The sequence below is a fragment of the Camelina sativa genome, chromosome 14 (genome assembly GCF_000633955.1).
Source record: "Camelina sativa cultivar DH55 chromosome 14, Cs, whole genome shotgun sequence".
NCBI lineage: Eukaryota > Viridiplantae > Streptophyta > Magnoliopsida > Brassicales > Brassicaceae > Camelina > Camelina sativa.
In genome coordinates, this window is record NC_025698.1 from 19696834 (window position 1) to 19719910 (window position 23077).

The 23077-nt window shown below is 34.9% G+C and overlaps 4 protein-coding genes across 6 annotated transcripts; all 4 read left to right on the forward strand.

Moving 5' to 3' along the window:
- LOC104742034 (MLP-like protein 168) lies at window positions 5428-6204 on the forward strand. Its single transcript, XM_010462996.2, has 2 exons — window positions 5428-5683; window positions 5817-6204. The coding sequence occupies exons 1-2, from the start codon at window positions 5506-5508 to the stop codon at window positions 6092-6094; spliced, it is 456 nt and encodes a 151-aa protein (XP_010461298.1). The 5' UTR covers window positions 5428-5505; the 3' UTR covers window positions 6095-6204.
- LOC104742035 (acyl-acyl carrier protein thioesterase ATL3, chloroplastic-like) lies at window positions 8219-9523 on the forward strand. Its single transcript, XM_010462997.2, has 5 exons — window positions 8219-8402; window positions 8542-8642; window positions 8785-8894; window positions 9002-9097; window positions 9177-9523. Exons 1-5 carry the CDS (start codon window positions 8263-8265, stop codon window positions 9300-9302), a joined length of 573 nt encoding a protein of 190 aa, XP_010461299.1. The 5' UTR covers window positions 8219-8262; the 3' UTR covers window positions 9303-9523.
- Window positions 17672-19018, forward strand: LOC104742036 (RING-H2 finger protein ATL34-like). The gene has a single exon (XM_010462998.2). The coding sequence runs from the start codon at window positions 17689-17691 to the stop codon at window positions 18841-18843; it is 1155 nt and encodes a 384-aa protein (XP_010461300.1). The 5' UTR covers window positions 17672-17688; the 3' UTR covers window positions 18844-19018.
- Window positions 20159-22372, forward strand: LOC104742037. Of its 3 annotated transcripts, none has more exons than XR_760412.1 (7): window positions 20159-20443; window positions 20528-20596; window positions 20753-20872; window positions 20964-21038; window positions 21397-21644; window positions 21787-21928; window positions 22058-22372. XR_760412.1 is itself a non-coding variant. In XM_010463000.2 (7 exons), exons 1-7 carry the CDS (start codon window positions 20267-20269, stop codon window positions 22216-22218), a joined length of 867 nt encoding a protein of 288 aa, XP_010461302.1. In that variant the 5' UTR covers window positions 20162-20266; the 3' UTR covers window positions 22219-22372. The 3 variants fall into 3 exon arrangements, 2 of the variants coding, with proteins under 2 accessions (XP_010461302.1, XP_010461301.1); XM_010463000.2 differs by having other exon boundaries at window positions 20162-20443; window positions 20753-20857; window positions 21397-21534; XM_010462999.2 differs by having other exon boundaries at window positions 20163-20443; window positions 21397-21534.

Consider the following 23077-nt stretch of genomic DNA (forward strand, 5'->3'; position numbering starts at 1 on the left):
TTCTGAGTTTGCATCATTGATGATGATTTCTAGATCTGAGTAGTGTTAGAGTTCTTGAGGATGGGATAGATTAGGTGGAGGATCTTAGGATGTAGGGTGTTTAAGCTTTGATTTGTATGATTCCCTTCTGGACTAGAGTTAGAAATACTAGTTTCTCTCTGATCAATTGGAACTAGGGCTTAGACATTTCTACATCCAAAAGTTGTTCGATGAAATGTCTGACCAACTAGTGCCAGAGACTTACATTCCTAGCCTAAGAGATTAGTTGTCTAGGATGCTCGTTGACGTAAATGAACTTGTTTGTCATGCCTGCTTGATCATGTTTCTCTAGTGAGAGCTAGGTTTGGAAGTGGTTAAGTTTGAGTAGCTTCTATCAAGAGATTGGATTAGCTAAGTAGTGATGTTCATTGTTTAAGGATAGTTTGCTTGTGGCATGTTAAACACTCTATAGACTAGGATACTCCACCGACATCAATTACTCCCATCCATAGGACTTCTTTCTTTCTGATTTTTATTGCATCTCTGAGACTGTTTCGCTTCTTGTTGTTTAGTTCATGTTTAGACTTGTTTCTATTTTCATTCATTTTTGCTTCTTGTCATGCATTCTCGTTTCTAGTTCTGTAACTCATTTCCGTTTTGCGTTCTAATCATTTTAGGATTGTTAGAGATAAAACCACTCTTTGAATTGGCTTGACTAGTGATTTCTTGATTGCATCTCAATTGCTAGTAAAGTTTCCCAACTGGATTGAAACCTTAAGTATTACAACTTGTGATAGGGGATTCGTTTTGCTACATTTAAGATTTCAAGTTTTGCAAGATTCAGTTCTGTTACACTTCTCATTCTGAGTATTGACTTGTTTTGGTTGTCTCCTTGTTTGTTTTGCATATCAGGAACCTGTTGATTGCAACCTTGCATGCACACCAGATCAAGAGGACACCAGAATCTCCTTACTGCTATCGACGACATCAATCGGTTACAAAGACCACGACAAGCTCATCCTCTCACTGATCATCCCGCACCAGTCACTATAGAACAACCTAACAGACCAAGTAAAGAGGGACCTCAAGACTGTCAACGACAAGCTTGATCGCCTCTTACTAAGTGTGCAGAAGACCATCCACTTTGTATCTGAAGATGACCATTTCCAAGTTCAAGATGGGGATGGTGATCAATCTGGAGAGGTCAGCTACGTCCAGAATCAAGGTGGCTATAACAACGGTTAAAACCCTTATACGACGAACCCCAATTAGTCTTACTGGAGCACCAACGTTGCATATCCACAAGATCAAGTGTACCCTCCTCAGCACCAACAACAACGTCAACGAAAACCTTTTGTGCCTTACAATCAAGGATTCGAGCCTAATCAACAGTTCCAACAAGGTTATCAAGCTCCCTCAGGACCACCACCAGGATTCGGCCCTCAACCGGTTCAGCCTACTCCGGCTCCTGATCAAGAAATGAAGCAAATGATGCAACAACTTCTTCAGGGTCAAGCTAGTGGTTCTCTGGATAAAAGTTTTCTCTAACCTCAAAACGCAGCGTTTAACTTAAATTGCTTCCCGACAAACCGGCCTTGCATCGACCGATGCACCTCCCAAACCGGGATTCCGGTCCGCGGATATTACACTTCCAGTGGTGAAACAAGTTGAAGAAATTCAAGTAACTTCTCATGAATTGGAGGATGAGGGTATGGGGCTGAATGAAACTTTTCTGGTTGCATCCATTATTGAAAAATTGCCTCCAACTTGGAAAGATTTCAAGACCCACCTAAAGCATATAATTGAAGATATGAGTCTTGAGCAGTTAATTCTGAAACTTCGAGTCGAAGAAGAAAATCGCAAGAACGAGAAATCTGAATTCTCGTCAATGGAAGCAAAGGCCAATTTAGTTGAGGGAACAATTCCAAATTCAAGGGCTTTAAAAAGAATTCAAACGTTAAGAGAATGTTCATTCCACCAATAGGTTCTAACTTCAAGAAGAAACTATAAGATGTTTATTGGGTGTGTGGAAAGCCTGGCCATAGAGCTAAGGATTGCCGCCAAGAAAGATGGAACATCTTGTAGAGATGCAAATAACGCAAACCTTGTCGAAGATCAGTTTGTTGCCGTAATTTCCAAAGCAAACATGATGAAAAACTCTAATGATTGGTGGGTTGACACTGGTGCGACAAAGCATGTGTGCTCTGACTTGATTATGTTCGCAACGTATGAACACGGTTCTGGTGGAAAAAAACTGTATATGGGAAACGAAAGCACATCAATGATTGAAGAAAAATGCAAAGTGGTCTTGAAACTCACATCTGGGAAGGAACTTGCACTCACCAACGTGCTCCATGTTCCTGAGATTCGAAAGAATCTGATTTCGGGTTCACTTCTTAGCAACAAAGATTTTAAGATTTTATTTGAATCTGATAAGTTTGTACTCACTAAAGGTGGGGTGTATGTCGTAAAAGGCAATCTCTGTGATGGTCTTTTCAAACTGAATGTTGTACCAATCATTAATAAAAATGTAGGCAATAGCTCTGCTTCTATTTACTTGCTTGATTCAAGTGACTTATGCCATGCAAGAAAAGGACATCTTAATTATCGTTCTTTACGTAGAATGATAAATTTAGGATTGTTACCAAAACACAATCTAATATAAATAGAAGCAAATGTGAAGTTTGTGTGGAACTAAGTATTCAAGCACTCTTACAAATCTGTGGAAAAATCAAACGTGTTATTTGGTTTGATACATAGTGACTTGTGTGATTTTCTATCTACACCAAGGTCGTGAAAGAAAGAGTTATTATATTCCTTTCATTGATGATTATAGTAAGTTTTGTCATATCTATTTGATTGATACTAAAGATGAGGCTTTGAATATTTTTAAGAAATATAAAGCTAAGGTTGAAAATCAATTAAATAAGAGAATAAAGATTCTTAGGTTTGACCGTGGTGGAGAATACAAGTCAAATGAATTCTCAGATTTTTGTTCTACACATGGAATCATTCATCAAACTATAGCTCCTTATACTCCGAAGAAAAACGGAGTGGCAGAAAGGAAAAATAGAACACTAAAAGAGATGATGAATTCCATTTTAAACAATTCAGGTGCACCACATAATTTATGGGGTGAAGCTATCCTTACGGCAAATTCAATATTGAATAAAATTCATCATAAAAAAGTGATAAAACCCAAGATGAATTCTGGAAGAATAAGACTCCTTCATATAAAAATATGAAGGTGTGGGGTTGCCTTGCAAAGGTTCAAGTACCTTTACCGAAAAGAACTGTTATTGGGCGAAAGACGGTGGATTGTGTATACATTGGTCATACGGAAAACAATGCCGCTTATATATTTTTAGTTCATAAATCTGATTGTGCTGAATTAAAGGTAAATACAATCATTAAATCAAATGAGGCTGAGTTCTTTGAGTATGTTTTTCGTACAAAGAACCTTTAAAAACAAGTACCAAACGGGTACATGAGGATGATGAAGGTGCCTCAAAGGTTCAAGAAGAAGAAAAATGAACCGAGAAGAAGTAAAAGAGGAAGAATTGGTAAAGATTTTGGTACAGATTTTATGACATATTTGAGTGAATATGAACCTCAAACTTATAAGGCTGCTAATGAATCATCAGAAGCACTTTATTGGAAAGAGGCAATTCAAAATGAAGTTGAATACATTTTGAGTAATCATATATGGGAATTGGTTGATTTACCACCTGCTAATAAATTAATTCGACATAAATGGATCTTTACTAAGAAGTTGAGATCAAATGGTACAATTGACAAATATAAAATAAGACTAGTGGCGAAAGGATTTCGTCAAAAGGAAGGTTTTGATTTCTTTGATACATATTCTCCGGTGACTAAAATCACTTCAATCAGATTGCTAATAGCAATTTCAGCCATATATGATCTAGAAATTCATCAAATAGATGTTAAAACAGCATTTCTAAACGGTGAACTAGATGAAGAAATATATATAAAACAACCCAAAGGTTTTATAGTCAAACGACATGAGATAAAAGTTTGTAAGCTTAAGAAATTTTTGTATGGACTTAAGCAAGCACTAAAACAATGACATGACAAGTTTGACAACACAATGAAATTGTTTGGTTTTACGAGATAAATGAGTTCGACAAGTGTGTACATTAAGAAAACCAAAATTAATACAATCATTGTATATGTATATGTGGATGATAATATGTTGATAATAGGAACAAGCAACAAAATTGGTTTTTCTTGTTCCGGAATTAAGGGCTGGGAACTGCATATGTCAAAGTGTGATTGAGGAGAGAGGCTGAATTTGGTGGACGGGTCGGTCATATTTAAGTGACGCCCCTACACACACAAAACTAAAACGGAGTTTTAGAAACTAAATAAAATCACAAGTAATATTATATTAGTACAACAAAATCACATCAAAAATTTAGAAACCTTTTGTTAACTGAAAAGCTCACGACCATAGTTGGAAAAGTTGCCCAAAATAAATATTGCAATTATAAAATAAAAATATATGATTAGAAAGTTTTTTCTTTATGTAAACGGCTTAAAAAGTTTTATATATTCTCTAAATTTTTTTCCACTAAATTTATATTTCCTATTCCATGGCTTCTCCTTGCTTTTGTCGTGGACCGGGTTAGTTAGACATAACCATCGCTATTACATCAGAAAAGCAGGGATACGAGTTTTTAAATCCTTGACCAAAAAGACCAAACACGTCATCAAATTCCACATAAATTTGATATAAAGGACAAAAATGAGATCATTAATGACGTAAGAACAAACAAGGGGACATTCATTATTCAGATGGAGAAGAAAAAATTAAGAGAGTAATGTCAAGAGTCGTTGGAATTGAAGATCGTTACCGATGACTCGGACAAAAAAAAANAACAAACAAGGGGACATTCATTATTCAGATGGAGAAGAAAAAATTAAGAGAGTAATGTCAAGAGTCGTTGGAATTGAAGATCGTTACCTATGACTCGGAAAAAAAAAAAAAAAAAAAAAAAAAGAGGATGAGCTATAGCACCGATATTAAACCATAGCTTGAAAAAAGATTGATCAATCTTATCCTGTATAGTAACTTTTTTTTTGGTAAAAAAATAACCCTTTATGGTGCCAAGTGAAAAGAGATAATTTGATACCCTCATTGTCATTGCTAAACAGGTTTATACAGCAAACTGGTTGGACTCTCATCCTTCTCTGAACTGGTTTACATCTGTTTTCCGTCATTGGTGTCTCATTAATTGGGCTAGTTCATTCCAAAGAGCTTATGGCATGTATATACTTGATTAGGTAACAAACACAACTAAAAGTAGTTAAATCATTAAATGATGCGATGAACAAATAATCATGAAGTTGTGAACAGTCACTCTCAAAATAAAATGTATCCACTCCTTAATTTATTATTCGTCATTCAATCCTTCTTTATGATTAGGACCTACGAACTCAAAAGGGAACCACTCACTCTCATAAATTTTCAATTAATCCATGTGTAGATGACTTAGAGAAAAGATGGTACAGGAAGAGGTAGAGGTAGATGTGGAGATCAAATCTACGGCTGATAAGTTCCACATGTTCGCCAGGAGATCACAACATGTTTCCAAAGCCACTCGCTACATTCAGGGATGTGATCTGCTCGAAGGCGAGTGGGGCAAAATTGGAAGCATACTCTTGTGGAAATTAACTCCTGGTAATGGAAGTATTATTTTGTACGTCTCAATCTATGCAAGTTAAACCTTAAACTATGGCATAGGTATACTAGACAATTGGATCTACGGATAAATAGAATGATATATTTGATTTGTAAATGCGTTTTGGTGTAGATGGAGAGCCAAGAGTGTCAAAGGATAGGATCGAAGCCATGGATGTTGAGAATAATGTGATCCAGTGGAGGGTGTTAGAGGGACCTCTGAAGAAAGAGTACAAAAGCTTCTTGAAAACGATGAAGGTGAGCCCTAAGAAAGGAGGGCCTGGAAGTGTGGTGAAGTGGAACATGAGGTATGAACGACTTAATGAGAACGTGGCTCACCCTGAGAGCCTCCTTCATTTCTTCGTCGAAGTGATTAAGGATATCGACCAATTCCTCTTGTCTGATGATTAGGGGACTCTTCTGCGGCTTGACTTATGTGTGGGGGAGTTATTATATGCGTAAGGAATGTTCTCTTCTTATGTTTTGTATGTTCTTTCTCGATAATGTGATAATGTTCTTAATAAATCTCTCTCTGTTTAAAAAATAAAAATAATAAAAAGAGGAGAGAAAATAATATAAATCTATTTTTCAAGAGAGACTTATGAGAGATTTTTAAATCACATGGTTTATAATTATTGGTTAAAAATATAGATATTATTTGGTTGAGAGAATTTAGGAGAGTAATTGATGTAGATGTTCATTCCTTCATCTTCTCTAGAATCCTCTTGTTACATAGAGAATTAGTTAGAAAATATTTAATAATTTATTTATAATTGTTTAGGACAAAGAGTTACGATTTCTAAGCTTAATGGAATAATATTCATAGCTACATACATGCATGAACATAAGTTGTTTATATTGTATCAAATCTCCAATATTATATTACACATGTTAAGTGTAACTCCCCGAAAATTCAAAAAAAGAATTCTGAAGATTACTAGGAATAGCATAATGAAATATTAAAATTCCACAATACGTAAAAGTTAAAAATCTCATGAATTTTAAATTTTAAAGGAAAAAAAAATGTAGGAGGATATACGAAGTCTCGCACTACGTCAGAGAAACAAACTCCAAATCTCAGCTACTCTGCTCCTCTTCAACGTGAACGGACAATCATTTGGTGAGACTACGCATACCATACTAAAAAAGTTCACTTACGGATACGAACAAACATATATCTCGAAGTTATTATTCAAAACTAGCTAACATAGAAATTTATAAGAACACATAATATCAGCAGAGCGGAAATATATAAGCATAACATAAATATTACGTATTAGCAATATATGAAATGTACAATATCCCAACATTAGTTGATTCAATCCATATACTAGGAGCAAATATACATAATAAACATGATAACGATCTTAGCAGTCATTGAGGTGATATGGGAATACGACCCATAACAGGGGCGGATCTACGTGGTTCTTAGGTGGGGCACGCGCACATTTGGGATAAGTGTGTGCCCCATGCACCATCTTGTAACGAGTTCGATGTTCTCTTTAGATTTTTTTTTTTGTTGTATTCTTATTTTCCTTTTTCTATGCTCCACATTTCCTTATTAATGTCTACTATATTTTTTATTATTTTTTAAGATTAGTTCCATAGTCTTTTTGTCTTATGTGTTTTCTTTCTTACTTGTAATTAATTTTTAACAAAATTTGAATCTTCCTTTTCTACTATTAACTATATTTACATTTAAATTTTTAAAAAATTGCAAACTCAGTATACAATATTATAGTTTTTTAGTTTATCTAATATATTTAGAGTCTAAATTTGTGTGAAATATAATTGTTATTTTAAATATATCTAATATGCAAGTATATATATATATATATACATTTAGAAATCAAATAAAAATAAAAATTAAATTACTATAAATGGAAAATCATATTTAATATCTTTATTATCTGAATTTAATATCAGAGTGTTGACAAAAAAAAAGATTTAATATTATTAAGTTATTTGTGTCAGATACAAATAATTTTGCTGGATCCACCACTAACCCATAACATGAACCGATCCCAATACAAACAGAATAGGGGACTAAATAATATATCCGCTGGTTCGGTAGCATGGATTGCTAAATAAAGCTAACTAAATACAACTCCTAATAAAATATTATATTTTTTTTATTAACAATCCAATAACGTTTTGTTGATTGGGAAAAATGTTGTTTAAACCATAAACTTTCAAATTAAATAAATTATTGTCATTCAAAACAATAATTTTTTTAAGACCGTTTAAAACCAATTGGTTTCTTTATATTAAATGATACATGTATACAGTAAATTTATATATATATATATATATATATATATTATTTTTGTTTTTTTTTCTAATTTATGTGGCAGGTAGCATGGAAGAATGATTGATTTGGTTATACTGTATATACAATAAGTGATGTAATATTATATGATTGATTTGGTTATAATATTACTGATTGCACATATGGCAGATAGTACTGTTACAATCTGTATTTGTCTATATATTTGGTGATTGAAACCAAACTTCACAAAGAGTAGAAAAGTTGTCAACAATATTTGGGCATTCGTTACACGTAAAAGGCAATACATATAATGTATCAAGCTATCAGCACGGCGACTCCAGCAATGCCTGTAATATTTCCTTCTTCATGGACGCGACCTGTAATCCTCCCTCTCCGGAGTGTAAAGACCTTCAAGCCTCTCGCATGCCTCAAATTAAAAGGAGAAAAAAGGTAAACATATGTCTCTCTATCTCAAATCATAAGAGCTCAGTGATCTAATATATTTTGGTATGGTGGTACTATTGCCACTTCCGATGTCTATAGCTAGCTATACTATGTTCGTAATCTAATTGAAATATTCATATGGCAGAATGAGTGGGTTCCACGAAACTGAACATAAAGTTCGTGATTATGAATTGGATCAGTTTGGTGTGGTGAACAATGCCGTTTATGCCAACTACTGCCAACACGGTTAGTCAAAGTCGATCGGTTGCAAATGCTGCTGCTAAGATTATTATAAATCCTCTTTTCGAGTCTAGACGTGTGCTACAATTAAACAATATAACTTTCTTGTCCACTATTTATTTTTTGTTAAACTTGTTTTCATACAAAGGTCGACACGAGTTCTTGGAGAGTATCGGCATCAACTGCGATGAAGTATCCCGTTCTGGTCAAGCCTTGGCAATTTCTGAGTTGTCAATCAAATTCCGTGCACCTTTACGAGTACTTTTGACCCTCTTTTCCTAGCTATATATATATATATAAAAAATAATCGTCACATATTCTAATATCAGTGTTATTATGTATATCTATTTGATTTATTTGAGCAGAGTGGATTCAGATTTGTGGTGAAAACTAGGATATCAGGAGTATCTGTGGCGCGTATCTACTTTGAGCAATTTATCTTAAAACTGCCTGATCAAGAGGTTAATTTTGTTGCTCTTGTTAAGCCTTTGTGTTGTTTTTTTTACTTGTGTTCTAATCTAGATCCTTTTGGTATAGCAGCTTATTTTGGAAGCGCACGGAACGGGTGTGTGGCTCGACAACAACTACCGTCCTGCCCGAGTCCCATCTTATATACGCTCTAATTTCGTTCATTTCCAACGCCAAGAAGTCGCTGTTCACTCCTAATTTTGTTCACATCCAATAAGTACTATCTTGCCTGCATCGATATGTTTTTTTCAAATAACGAAGATCTAGATTCCTACATTCTCTTATTCCAGAGAATAGAGTATTTTATATGGTATTCTGGCAAGTGCCATTCGATTTCTAAAATTTATCTGAAAGTTTTTATAAATTGAGTTATTGACTATTTATTCTTGTATATTATTTTACATATCGTAGAACGTATGTTTCTTTTCATATCATTTGTTATCAGTGTGTATGTATAATTTATCAAATATACACTATTACATATTAATAAGATACTGTATAAATAAAATATACTCGTGGAAAAAAAAGAAACAAAACGTGATTCATCAACTAATTGACCACAATAGATGCAGCCACTGGTCTCCCAATTGCCACTTGTTCAGCGCAGGAGGCCACTGATAAGTCATGGAACTCATGTACCAAACCAAACAATATATGGCCGGCCACATGAGTTTACGTGACATAATAATAAATAGTGTTCGAGTAGGGCCATTTACATTAAATTATCGAAATCAATTCATATTTGGATGGCTGTCGACGAATTTCAAACCATTTGTAAACAGAATTTGAAATTTTGTTTTGTCAACTAATCAATACAATAAAAACAACCTAATTTTCTTTCTCTAATTCACATATCAGCTTTTTCATATTTTTAAAAGTGACACTTCGTAAAAACAATATTCAAATAAAATTAGACCACTAAGATAAATATTATGACACATCAACATTCTTATACTTTGTACTTAACTAAAGAAAGCAATCATAATATTGAAGAAACTGATAGAAATCATAATAACATGTTATTCAATCCTTAAGATATCAATATAATCGTTCTTCTCTTTATATAGAGATTACAGAGGTTTAACCTAGTTCTAGAGTCTTCTACGTAGTGACGAGCTTTCATGTTGACTGACACATGGTTTTGATCATAGTTGCATGATTCGAGTGCTGCAAATCTATTCTTTGTCGTCACTTTCGTACAAGCTGCAAGCTGTGCTAATCCTCTGTTTCTTATCTTGTTCTGCAGGTAGCCGTTGGATTGGATGAGCTTGGGCTTGAGCGTTTGTTCACTAGCCTTCACATTCTTATTGGCCTTCTGATAAGCACATGAGAGGCACGTGTGAGAAGATTGAGAACAATGTAGAGTATAAATAGAGATAGATTAGTATTGTAAACACTATCCTGCGTAATCATTGATGTGTAAAGAGGAATTAGAGCTTATGTGCTCTGTTCTTAGGTGATGAGATTGGAGAACTGTAACTCCAAGATTATCAATTAGGGTGAGAAGAGATAAGAGAGAAGAGTTCGTATGCTCAATCTTATCAAATGGTGCGCTTGTGAACACGGATCGAATCGAACGCTGAAGAAAGTTAAGTTTTCAAGCAATTTGGGGATTTTTAATCACAATGTGTCTTGAAAGATTTCCCATCTTCGATGGTGTTGCTGGTGAATTGCGACCATGGATTTCATGGCTAGAGGATTTCTCTGTTCAGGAGAATTTCACGGCAGATGAGAAGCTGAATCTTGCGCAAAGTCTTCTCGAAGGTGAAGCTCTCTTGTGGTTTCAACGGCGAACACGAGTATGGGGATATTTTGACAGTTGGGGAATGATGGAGTTAGCCTTGGTGTTTCGATTTGGTGACAGAAATGAAAGAATCAGACTCATTCAGGAGCTTAGAGAAGAGAAACAGATTGAAATCTTGGAGCAGAAGAAAGAATCGAAGAAAGAAGTGGATTTGTGTTTGGGGAAGATCTCGTCGCAATCGCAAGACGTAGTGGAGAAATCCAAAGAATCATTGATTCAAGTTGATGAGATCGTAGTGGAGAGGAAATAGATTCAAGAAACATTTGTTTCCAATGAATGTGTATCAATAGCAACTTCTGTTGTAGAAAAAGTTACGATGCACAATGAAGAAGCAATCCTACTCAAAGAATCGTTGGTCTAGAATCAATTTAACCCGCAACATCAGGTATTGATCTCTGACTTGGAACCTAGGCGTAGAGTTCATCAGTTAGAATTTTCTGGAATGGTTTCAGTTTTGGCAAATAGAAAAGTTGGGGAAAAACATGTTGAGAATCCAATCTTTGAAGCTCTTAATGAAGTAGCATGGATCTTTACTGAAGAATCGCCAAAGAGTCAAGAAGTTGATGTGATGTTAAAAAACACGGATTTGAGCTTGATCTTTGATGGAAATGTTGCAGCTCAGTTTAAGATTGTGTATGGTAGTGAGATGGACCCTTATGGCTACAAAGTGTTCGATCAAATGTTTCTTAGAGGGTCTAACTTACTGCAACATATGAAATTTCTTAGAGGGTACAACTTACTGCAACATAAGAAGATGAGCAAGTTTCCTAAGTCATGGATATTCAAGTTCAAGAACAGTTTGGAGGCACAAAATTCAGCACCAGAACAACTATTGTTTCTAGATATAGTTGCAAGAGACGGCTTGCATAGGCAGTGTACTTTCAACTTTGTGTGATAGTCATGAGCTGCAAATGCAAGAACAGAGAAAATGTTCTAAGTTCTGGACATTCAAATATAATAACAAGGCTTTACGAGGAGAGAAGATATTAATGAAGCAGAACCAGTCCAATCACAGAGGAAAAATTAAGTTTGAACATGTTAAGCATGCTTGTTGGCTGATCCAGTGTAGAAAACCTAGTTGCTATTTGTCTATGTTGCTTCAGCGATTCCAATTTGTTGTTATGGATTTCTAAAAATTTTGGAGATTTAGGTTCAAAGGCCAGATTTTGGAGATTTTCATCGTTGTGTTTGAAAGAAAAAAGCTGCAAAAGTTTAGCTTGCAACTATGGATGACCTGCAACTTCACGGCGAAGCTACGGTGTAGAAGATCAATATGTGTTCAGCAGCTCTACTATGGCAGGAGACAGAACAGAGAGCACGGATTGATTGTACTCAAGTTCCGAATCAAACGATATAATGTTGTGTGGTGGTCTCAGATTGGGAAAGTAATTGAACCTGCAACTTCTGCATCTATGTTGTTGGCTCTGCCAATCATCCCAACAACTCCACAACAGCTTATCTACATGAAGTTGGAGCATGATTCTGTCATTCAAAGGGAATTGGAACAGATTCAAAGAGCCATTCAGGTTGTACACTACATTCCTGTTGCTGGTTACAAGTTTGGAGAGCTTAGGATGAATGTTGTATTTTGGTGGACGTTTCCACCGGATCCAGGAATCTATAGGCAGCTACGACTCTCACAAGACCTGCAATGAAACAGTATCACGGTGCAGAGGATCAATGTGTGTGCAACAGCTCCACCATGGCATCAGCGAATGTCTTCTTTGGTTTCCATCTTCACTACTTTGGCTACATCACAGCTTGAGGACAAGCTGTTTTGAAAGGGGGGAGTATTGATAAGCACATGAGAGGCACGTGTGAGGAGCTAAAGAGAAGATTGAGAACAATGTAGAGTATAAATAGAGATAGATTAGTATTGTAAACACTATCCTGCGATCATTGATGTGTAAAGAGGAATTAGAGCTTATGTGCTCTGTTCTTAGGTGATGAGATTGGAGAACTGTAACTCCAAGATTATCAATTAGGGTGAGAAGAGATAAGAGAGAAGAGTTTGTATGTTCAATCTTATCACCTTCGTACATATGTAAGGGCTTTTAACGAAACTATATCGTTTTGGTTGTTAGTCTTGTTGACTGTTGACAAATATAATATAAATCCATAGACCTTAACATTTTTATTTTTATTTGTATGAACCTATCATTCAATGATAACGAGACAATCAGACAAAGGCATTAAAATTTATAGAAATCGATTCATATTTGGACGACAAGGACATTAACAATTACATAGGTTAGTGTTCATAATGTAAGTTTAGATTTCTCTCTTTCTACACTTTATCTCTTTCACAATTGTAATCGTAAGAGATGGGGAATCTCAATTACTTCGATCAAGAACCTGCAACGTGATCTAATGAATTCCACAGAAAATCTCAGCTCCGGTTTGGAGATAAACTGGTTAAAATCTCGTGTGCATGTTCTTTCTTGCTTTCTATTTTGTTCTTTCTTAATCTTTGCAACAGTACAAACGAGTGAACGAAAGAGAGTTGTGAGGTGTATTCATGTAGATATGAGGTGTAGGTCATATAGTTTGCCATTGGAGCTCACGGTTGTGGAAAAGAATCGGCTTGATTTGAATATCCCAAACACGAAGCTATAGAACCGGATCTATTTGTGTAGATATTTTGTGAACAATCATTCAATGTTTTGAAAGTAAAGGAATTAAAAACGCTCTCTATAATTTGATAGCATACAATACCATACCGTAAAAGTTCAGACGTTACAAGCATATTGAAAGCATGAAAGACATTAGTTGCTACAAGGCTGGTCTGTAGGACTTTGAAAGATGCGTTCGCCCGTGAAAGCAGTAATGGATATTGAGTGATGTGGCTGTATTGTAGGACAGTAGGAGGTCTTTTGATTGGAGCGCAAGATATAATCATATATAGAAAGAAGATTTGCACTTATCCTGGGATAGGAAAGTAATCATAATACATATAGTAGGAGGATGACCTATATATTGAGTTACTAGGGAAAACATATTGTTTTCACCATTTGGGAAAACTTTTAGACTTAAGCTAATAAGCTTTTAGGGTTCTTGGGTTTTTAATTAGATTGAATTGGTTAGTAACAAGTCAATTTGACTATGTGTAAAGCTGATTAAACACATCTTGTAAGATTGTTTAAGTGATTCTTAATAAGAGAAAAATTCTTTTCATTACTGCCTACATCTTGTTTTTACACATATATGAGAACTAACCAAGTACACTCACTGTTACAACAACTCCTACTAGACATAATAATACTAACTAGTAGAAAACCGGAAGGATATACTTGTTTGTTACCATTTTCCTATAATATATGAGGTAGGAAAACATGATGTTTTCTTGTAGTATAAGTGAACCTAGCTCGGCAACACCTTACAAAAGAATAGAATTACCAGTGCACCAACTCCATAAGCATAACCAAACTAGTTTCTTCTTCATCCACTTCATAGTTTCAGTATGGTTCGTCTTGAGATCAAAAGAGGCATTAGTAAACAATTCAACGGATTTAGAGATTTATCGCTTAGAAGACAAGGATGTTCGCTCATATAGGGGTTATAGGGTTAAATGATACGCTTGTTGAGCAAGCTCCGCTCCTGCCATTAGCAGAAAAAGAAGAGGCAAACCCAGCGAAGGAAAATTAATGGATTGAAGATAAAGCGACAAAGATATATCAGTGTGAGAAGACAATGACACTATCTTCTTAAACGTAAAAAATAAGGTCTTGAGAGAGATCGATAGATGCAACTTTGCAGCAGAGAGGAATTCGATGTTAAGGCATCTGTATAATGGTGAGAACCTTGCCTAATAGAGTATATCTATGGTTAAGGGTATACACGTTCAAGATGCAAAAATCAAAGTACGTATATACCCACGATCATAGCATTTGGCAGGCTTTTTTTTTAAAGAGATTTTGGGCTTAGGCCCATGTGTACATCCTCTCAGGTCAGGGACCAAAGCATTTTATATGGTCCCTCCCAAACGACCATTCCTCAAATCTGGCGGGCTTTACGAATCTGGAATTATCATATCCTTAGTAATAGACTTATTTTGGGCCTCCCTTCTGCATACAAAATCAAAACCATGCCAGAGTAGACCGTACTACATGCACTTGACTATGAGTGTAGTAATAGCAAATACTCTGAATCGCGAGATCACTAAGAATTTTTTGGAGAGTCAAATGAAATTTATAAAAATATCTTAGCACCAACATGACTAATTTATAGAAGTATTCTTGTAGACCCTTAAACTGAACCTTAAAAGATGTGTTATTAAAATGAAGGCCTACTAGCTGATCTGTTTAAACAGAAACTTGGAAACAAAGAATTTGTTGGCACAAAAAGTAATTTATTCGGAGAGATATCATCAATACAATAAAAGAAAAATGTATTGCTTTTCTTATGTGACACATCAGCTTCAACATTGAAGCTGGTGTTGACACATCAGTTAAAACCAATAGCCAATAAAAATATTTCAATTAATACAACTAAGATTTCTAAACCAATGAAAAAAACTATGTGCCACTAGGCATGTCAATTAGGCCCAAAGCCCGCAGACTGACCCAACCTGGTCCGGTCTTGAAAAACACCAGGCTCGGGTCCAGAAAAATGGTCTTTTGGACCCATCCTGTTCGGACTTTAGAGTTTTTAGGGCTTAACCTGATCGGACCAGCCCGAAAAACCCTTATACAAATATAATTATACTTTTTCGTTAATATTTTTTTTGATTGCAATATTTTTTTATTGATTTATTGTAAATAAAGTTTAAAACTCTAATTTTAGTTTTCATATTTACTTAATAATCTTACTTAATATTTTAAAAATCTTTATCTGTAATATTTTTATATGAATTATATCTATTTTTTATTTGGTTAAAGTATAAAAATTTATTTGATTTTTTTTTTTTTATTTTAGATTAAGTTGGTTTTAGTGAATATAGATGGGTTATTTAAATTTTGATTAATTTGTTTTATATTGCCCCTTTAAACATTGTTTTTAAGACATGTTATAAACTAACTTATAAGTTTGAATTTTTGATCCGTAAGATAAGCCTGAAAAAATCCAAAAAATCATGTAGCCCTAAGCCGGACTTTGAAATATAGGCTTGAAAATATTTCGGGTCGGGCCGAGAAGAGCTCAAATATATGCGGGTTTTGCGGATTTCGGACCGGACCGGGCCGAGCCAGCCCGATTGACACTCCTATGTGCCACATCACGTTGTCTTTCACTTCATCAACCCTTGCCCACATAAAAAAAAACACATACTCTAATTGTTTGTTCTTCTCCTTCACACTATAAGACTGCTCTTGAATTCAGTTAGAGAAAAGAAACAAAAGAATCGTCACAAAGTTTTGCCTTCGATGAAACAAACATAAAGAGAAGAAAACGCACGACTCGTGCGGCACGAGACATGTAAGAAACATAGGTCATTGTTTAAGAGGCAAAGCAATCTTACCAAATTCACCTTTGATTAATTCGAACAAAAATTTCATCAAAATCTACAGATTCTGAAATTAAATTCTCCGGTTATCGAGAATTCTTTGGAAGAAGAATAGGGAAAGAGAGAATGAGAAAGGAGAGAAAGAGATAGATGCATAGTGATGTGAAGAAGAAGGAAGAAGAGAAGAGAGACATAGAGATATCAATTCTTCAGATAAGCCCCTCCCTAACTACATAATTGTCGTCTGATATACAAAAGATTAAAAAATTCACAAAAGAGCAACTTGGGCATGACAAAGTTCATTAATTTCTTTTAGAATCGCAGGTCCAATCGAAGTAAAGATGTCATTTTTATTCAAGCTTTTAGGGTTGCTTCAAGAATAAATATTAGTGTTTTGTGTAAATTGACTCCCCTCTTCTTTGTTGACTTAGATCTTGAATGAAGATGATATTGAGCAAATTGCTACTTTGGACCAGAATATTTTCTTTTTTCAAGGTTTAGTACAATACAGGTTACTTACTACTACTTCCAGAACTCTCTATGTGAAAATTATCATTTTTTATTTCTCTTTGGATCTTAGTAAATTTCAAAAGTTTCATCTTTGGTTTATGTCAGATTTATGAGATAAAGATTGAAGTGCCTAAATCTAAATTACTCTAAGAGATCCTTCAAGAACATTTATAATGTAGACAACAAAGAGTAATGTGTCTTACTGTTCTAGAGGGTTTGTGAGTGAGAAATAAATCAAGAATTAATGGTTTGTAATCCCTAAACTTATTTGGTAATAAAATTTAAAATCTATTCAGAAACTAAATATATAAAATTAAAAACTCAAGTATTATATGATGATGTAAATAATAATAATAAAAAATACTATTAAAATTATCAAAAACTTATGAACTGATTCCAAATAACATACATTAGATTCATATTAAATTATGAATTGAGAAAAACAAAACAGAAAAATATGACAAAAATAAAATAAAATAAAATACGCCCCGGCGTGTACCAACCTAGTTAATAGTTAATGTTTGAATCTTTCAATTTCAACTTAATTAATCATCAGACTAGGTAAAGAAAAAGAAAAAAAAAAAAAAAAACTTTTGCGCCAAAGAGTCAAGTTGCTTAACCAACTCATTCATTAGTTAAAGAGGGTGAGAGAAGGTGAAGTTGTATTAAAAGCTACGACCTCTTCAAAGTCAAAACGTCAGATGAACAAAGCCGCATCAATCATTACGACTAAGCTAAAAATGAAATATTCCAACATGATAATACAATTAATACTTTCAGTCATGATCAAACGTGCTAAGCACTTCACCCAAACATATCATTTTTATGGCATGAAACATGGACTTCTTCCCTACCTTGGAACATGGAGTTCCAAAGATGATTGTGTAGTAACACAGCCACACAAAAAAAAGCCCCTTCACATGAGGACAATGGGAAAGACTCCGGTCCTGCCACTGCATCATGTTATCTTCTTATTTCTGCTTGTTATCCAAGCCACTGGCCAGCAGCAGCCAGGACTCACCAGTCCATATATTGCCCCAAGAACGAATCAAGTACCCGCGGTAATCATTGGAATGTTTATGTTCACACTCTTATTCAGCATGTTGGCTTGTTGCGTTTGCTATAAATACACAAGCACATCTCCTCCTGGAACCAGCTCTGATACCGAAGGAGGTGGTGGAGAAGTAGCATGGACGAGGAGGACAAGCCGTGGACTTGAACCGGATGTGATAAAGTCGTTTCCTTCCTTTCTTTACTCACAAGTTAAAGGGTTAAAGATAGGCAAAGGCGGCGTGGAATGTGCCATCTGCCTGAATGAGTTTGAGGACGAAGAAACGCTGCGTTTGATGCCTCCTTGTAGCCATGCATTTCATGTTGTTTGCATAGATGTCTGGCTCTCTTCTCGGTCTACCTGTCCAGTTTGTCGTGCTAGTCTCCCTCCCAAACCAGGTAGCGATCAAAGCTCTTTAAATCCATGTATACACCCACATGATAATCAAGATATGGATCTTGAAGATGGAAATACGCGAAGAAGTGTATTGGAATCTCCAGATGTACGTTTGTTAGATAGATTGACGTGGAGCAATAACACCGGGGCAAACAGACCCCCTCGGTCGAGGTCAACAGGGTTATCAAACTGGAGAATAACGGAGATTTTGTTCCCAAGATCTCATTCAACCGGACATTCTCTAGTTCCACGTGGAGAGAACCTTGACAGATTCACATTGCAGTTACCGGAAGAGGTACGGAGGCAATTGAGCCGCACGACGTTACCACAAGCTAGGAGTTCAAGGCAAGGCTATAGGAGTGGTAGCGTTGGGAGCGAGAGGAGAGGTTTACCTTATGGACGCCGATATAATCGCCGAAACATTTCTCTTTCTTTCTCTTTCTCTTTTCAAACTGCCTCTCTCCAGTCAACTAAAGGCAGCAAGGAAAAAGAGCGTGGAGAAGGGTCATTTGAACGCCTTAGGCCAGAGATGGTCTAGTATATATTTGTTGATCACTACATCAACTTATCTTATTGACAATGTTAGATTATAGAGAACGTCAGGTGTGTCTTAACCATGAAACAATATATATGTAGGTTTTTATACAAATTGTGTGGAGGTAAACAAGAGCACAAGAGAGCTATATTGTACAGTTTCTATGTGAATCGAAGGATTTAATAGTATATGATTGTGAACTTTGGATTATAATTACGATTGATATAAAAATCCTCTTCTTTATAACAATTCTTCCGAGTTGTCCTATGCTATGTATCAACCTAAATAGAATGCACATGTTCATGTGATACTAGAATGTTAAATACTTGACTCAGATCAACTGATAACCACATAACCAAAAACTCCTAGAGTAATTTTCTGAGATTTTTTTAACTTTCATCAATCATATATTCATATGAAAAATTCATAGGTTCACCCCTATAAATAAAACTCTCTCATTCACCCCTACTAAATTCATCAATCAAAATACAACAAAACGCCATGTCATATCATATTTATTAAAAAAATCAAAATTAAAATAAAAAGACAACAAATTAAGTAAACAAATTCCGTAGAGGTTTTTATTAAGGAAAATATGTCGGTTTAGGTTTATCAAGGAGAATTAGAATTTAAATTTTACAACTAAATAAAATTATATGTCGGTTTGAGCTTACAAAATAGTGGTTAGGATTTAGATTTTATAATTAAACGAAATTATATGTCGGTTTGCGTTGACAAAAGATTGGTTATGGTTTAGATTTTATAACTAAAAGAAATTATATGTCGGTTTGTGTTTACAAAAAAGTGATTAGGGTTTAGATTTTATAATTAAGCAAAATTATATGTTGGTTTGGTTTACAAAAGAGTGGTTAGTGTTTAGATTTTTTTTTTGTTTGAACTAAATAATGTTTAGATTTTATAATCAAACGTAATTATATGTCGGTTTGGGTTTACAAAAGAGTGGTTAGGGTTTAGGGTTTAGATGTTACAATTAAAGAAAATTATATGTTGGTTTGAGTTTATAAAAGAGTGGCTAGGATTTAGATTTTATAAATATTAAAAAAAATTGTATTTCAATTTGTATTTATAAAAAAGTGGTTAGGGTTTAAATTATATAATTAAAAGTGATTGGGGTTATAAAAAAATGACTTTTAGATGTTATAATTAAAAACTACCATATAATAAAGTTTAGAATTAATTATTTTAAAATTAATTGATTTACTGAATTTGAAAAAAAAAAAAAAACTCGGAAATAAACTAAACCGGTAATGTGGCTTTCTTGGTTTATTTTGGGGTTTCAGTTAAACCGGATGCAATTTCAATTGGACCGGATCTATCTTCTTCATCTTCACCATGGTATCTTTACGGCTGAGTTTGTGACGGAGGAGAAACCAGAATCCGATTACTGCGATTTACATTTCTCCCGATGGCTTCCACTCTAATCTCCTCATCCCTCTCTTCCTCTTTCTTCCCAACCCAAAATCTCCGCCGCATTCGAATCCCGGCGATTTCAATTCCCAGAGGTTGCAGTATTCGCACACGCCGTTCAAAAATTGTCTCCAAATCACTCGATCTTCCACTTCTCCCTTTCAGCATGAGCGAGGTTAGCTCCATAAAAAAAAAATCTCAATTTTGAGCTTCCACTTCTTGTGAATAATGTTGTTCGTTTATGCTTTTTTATACACAGGTTCTTGTACCAACGGAGAGTAAAACTTTGCATTTGTATGAAGCAAGGTACTTAGCTCTACTTGAAGAGGTATACACTAGTCTCTGGATGTGACACTATTAGATTTTACATGTATTGGTTAGTGAAAATGTTGGTGTTTTAATTCTGCTACACTAATCTCTGGATATTAGATTGCAATATTAGATTTTACATGTTGGTGTTTGTGTTTTTTGTTTTGATTTGTAGTCAATGAAAAGGAAGAAGAATATGTTTGTTCATTTCATCCTGGATCCTATTTCAATTAGTGAGACTGCAACAGAAGCTTCCTTTGCTGCTCGATACGGCTGCTTGGTACTTATTGAAAACGTAAACATTTGTTTTTTTTTGTTTGTGTCGTTGGTGTTGAATGGAGTCATGAATTTTCTTGAGTTCTGAAGCTCATGACATATATTTGTAGGTTGAGAGATTAGACGTTGGTGCACTTGTTTCTATTAGAGGCGCTGGCCGTGTGAAGATTTCGCGGTTTTTAGGGGTAAATTTCGGATATAAAGTATATGTGTTTGGTTAAAAACATAAACTTTAGATAACAACTAAAATGTGGTATCTTGGCTTCTTGACTTCTGCGAGCTTCTTCTTGTCTTACTTCAGGGGTAAGATTGTGGATATATAGTGTGAGTTTGTAATCTTTGGTTAAACTCTGACTTGAGGTAACGATTTAGATACTTTAGCTTGTCTAGTAGAACTAGACCGCAAGCCACTCTGTTCCTTCTCTTTAGCCAAAACAGTTGATTAACCAGAAATGTTGTTATTCAAGCTTAGCTTATTCAAGTTGATTTCTTTGTTTAGAATATCAGAAGTTGATTTTCTGACAATATGAATTGTTGTCTCAGGCAGATCCTTTCTTGTCCGGAGAGGTCAGACCAATACAAGATCGTGTGAATCATGAGAGCAGAGATGAATTAACCTCAAAAGTCTCCCAGCTGAAGGAAACTATTATGAATCTTAATAGCTTGGAGATCAAACTTAAGGTGAAAAACCTAGCCAAAAAAAATATCTCTCCTTCATTGTGTTATACATGGATACAACTGTATCTGTTGTATCTCTCATCTTCTCCCCTTGGATTGTTCATAGCAATTAGGTATAGAAAGTTGTATCTAAGTTTTATGTACATCTCTTACATTTATATATCTCCCTTGGATTGTTCATAGCAGTTAGGTATAGAAAGTTGTATCTAAGTTTTATGTACATCTCTTACATTTATATATCTCCTGTTGCAATAGGCTCCAGCAGACTCACCGCTACAAACTCGTCTCATCAACTCTCTAAACTGGGCTGAAGATGAGCCGCCTGTTGAGTGTGACGAATCATTCTTACCTTCTCTCCAAGAGCGTCTATCTTTTTCTGCATTTCAACCCATTTCTGGTTATTTCTCACATATTTTCTCTCTCGTGTTTTCTTGTTTCAAGAAGCTTTTCACTTTGAACTATCAAATTTTACATCACAATAACGCCATAAACTTCTCAAATCATCCGTTTTGTCTCGTGTATGCAGGATCGTCAAAGTCGGAACTATCAAGGTTACAACAAGAGAAATTAAAAGCAATGGATATGAAAGATACAGTAGAGAGGTTAGAACTCTCAATGACACTCATAAAAGAGAACATTTCCTCAGTTGCGGCCAAACTCGCCATCCAATCCTTGGATATTCGCTAATAGATAGACCATACAATAAGTCTCTCGTTGTAAATGTGTGTTATTCGTAAAACTTAGTGAATATTATATTACAGCCAAGAAAGTGTATATCTTGTTCGAAACTGTGATTCATAGGTGTAGAGAAGCAATAAGACTAGAGCAAACATTCACTCTTCCTTTGTTCATGATAGGCCAAAACATCTCACTCAGTCTAACCATAAGGTTCCTTTTTAGGGGTGTTGGTACTTTCCAGTCCCACAAATAAAGAATGTTAGACTTTATTGCTTCTCTCGCAAATCCATTTGCCTCCGAAACTTCTTTGCAAGACCTCAATTTCTCCTATAGATTCTTCAGCTCTAGGTTGTAGTCTTCAAAATCAGACCGTGGCATGATGCCACCATTTCTAAGAACCAAAACAACCACTTGGGAGCGAATCTTATTATCTTTTCCGCCTGTAAATTTCAATATTAATTGAGTACCGAAGAGTAGTAATAAAGAACGTATGTCATCAGATAGTAGGAACATTGCTTCAGCCACATAGAGTGAGAGCTCAATTCCGAGTCGAAAAACCTCCTTCTGTTTCTTCTTCTCCTTAGTCCTGCACAAATTGACATTTTCAATTTTTGTAACATGATCAGTAAGAAAACAAAAGGGAAAAAATGAAAGATCATGCACTGACCCTAAAATGTAAGGAGAATGAATACCTAGACTGTGGTAATCTCTTGTTCTTACGGAGAACACGGTCGTGAGTCGTCATTGACATAGATTCCATCTTTATTTTTGTTAAAAATATCTAAATATCAAACTATTTTTTTTCAAAAATATTAATTAAAATTATAAATTTCTGAAAATATTTAAAAATACTTAATCAAAGGAAAAA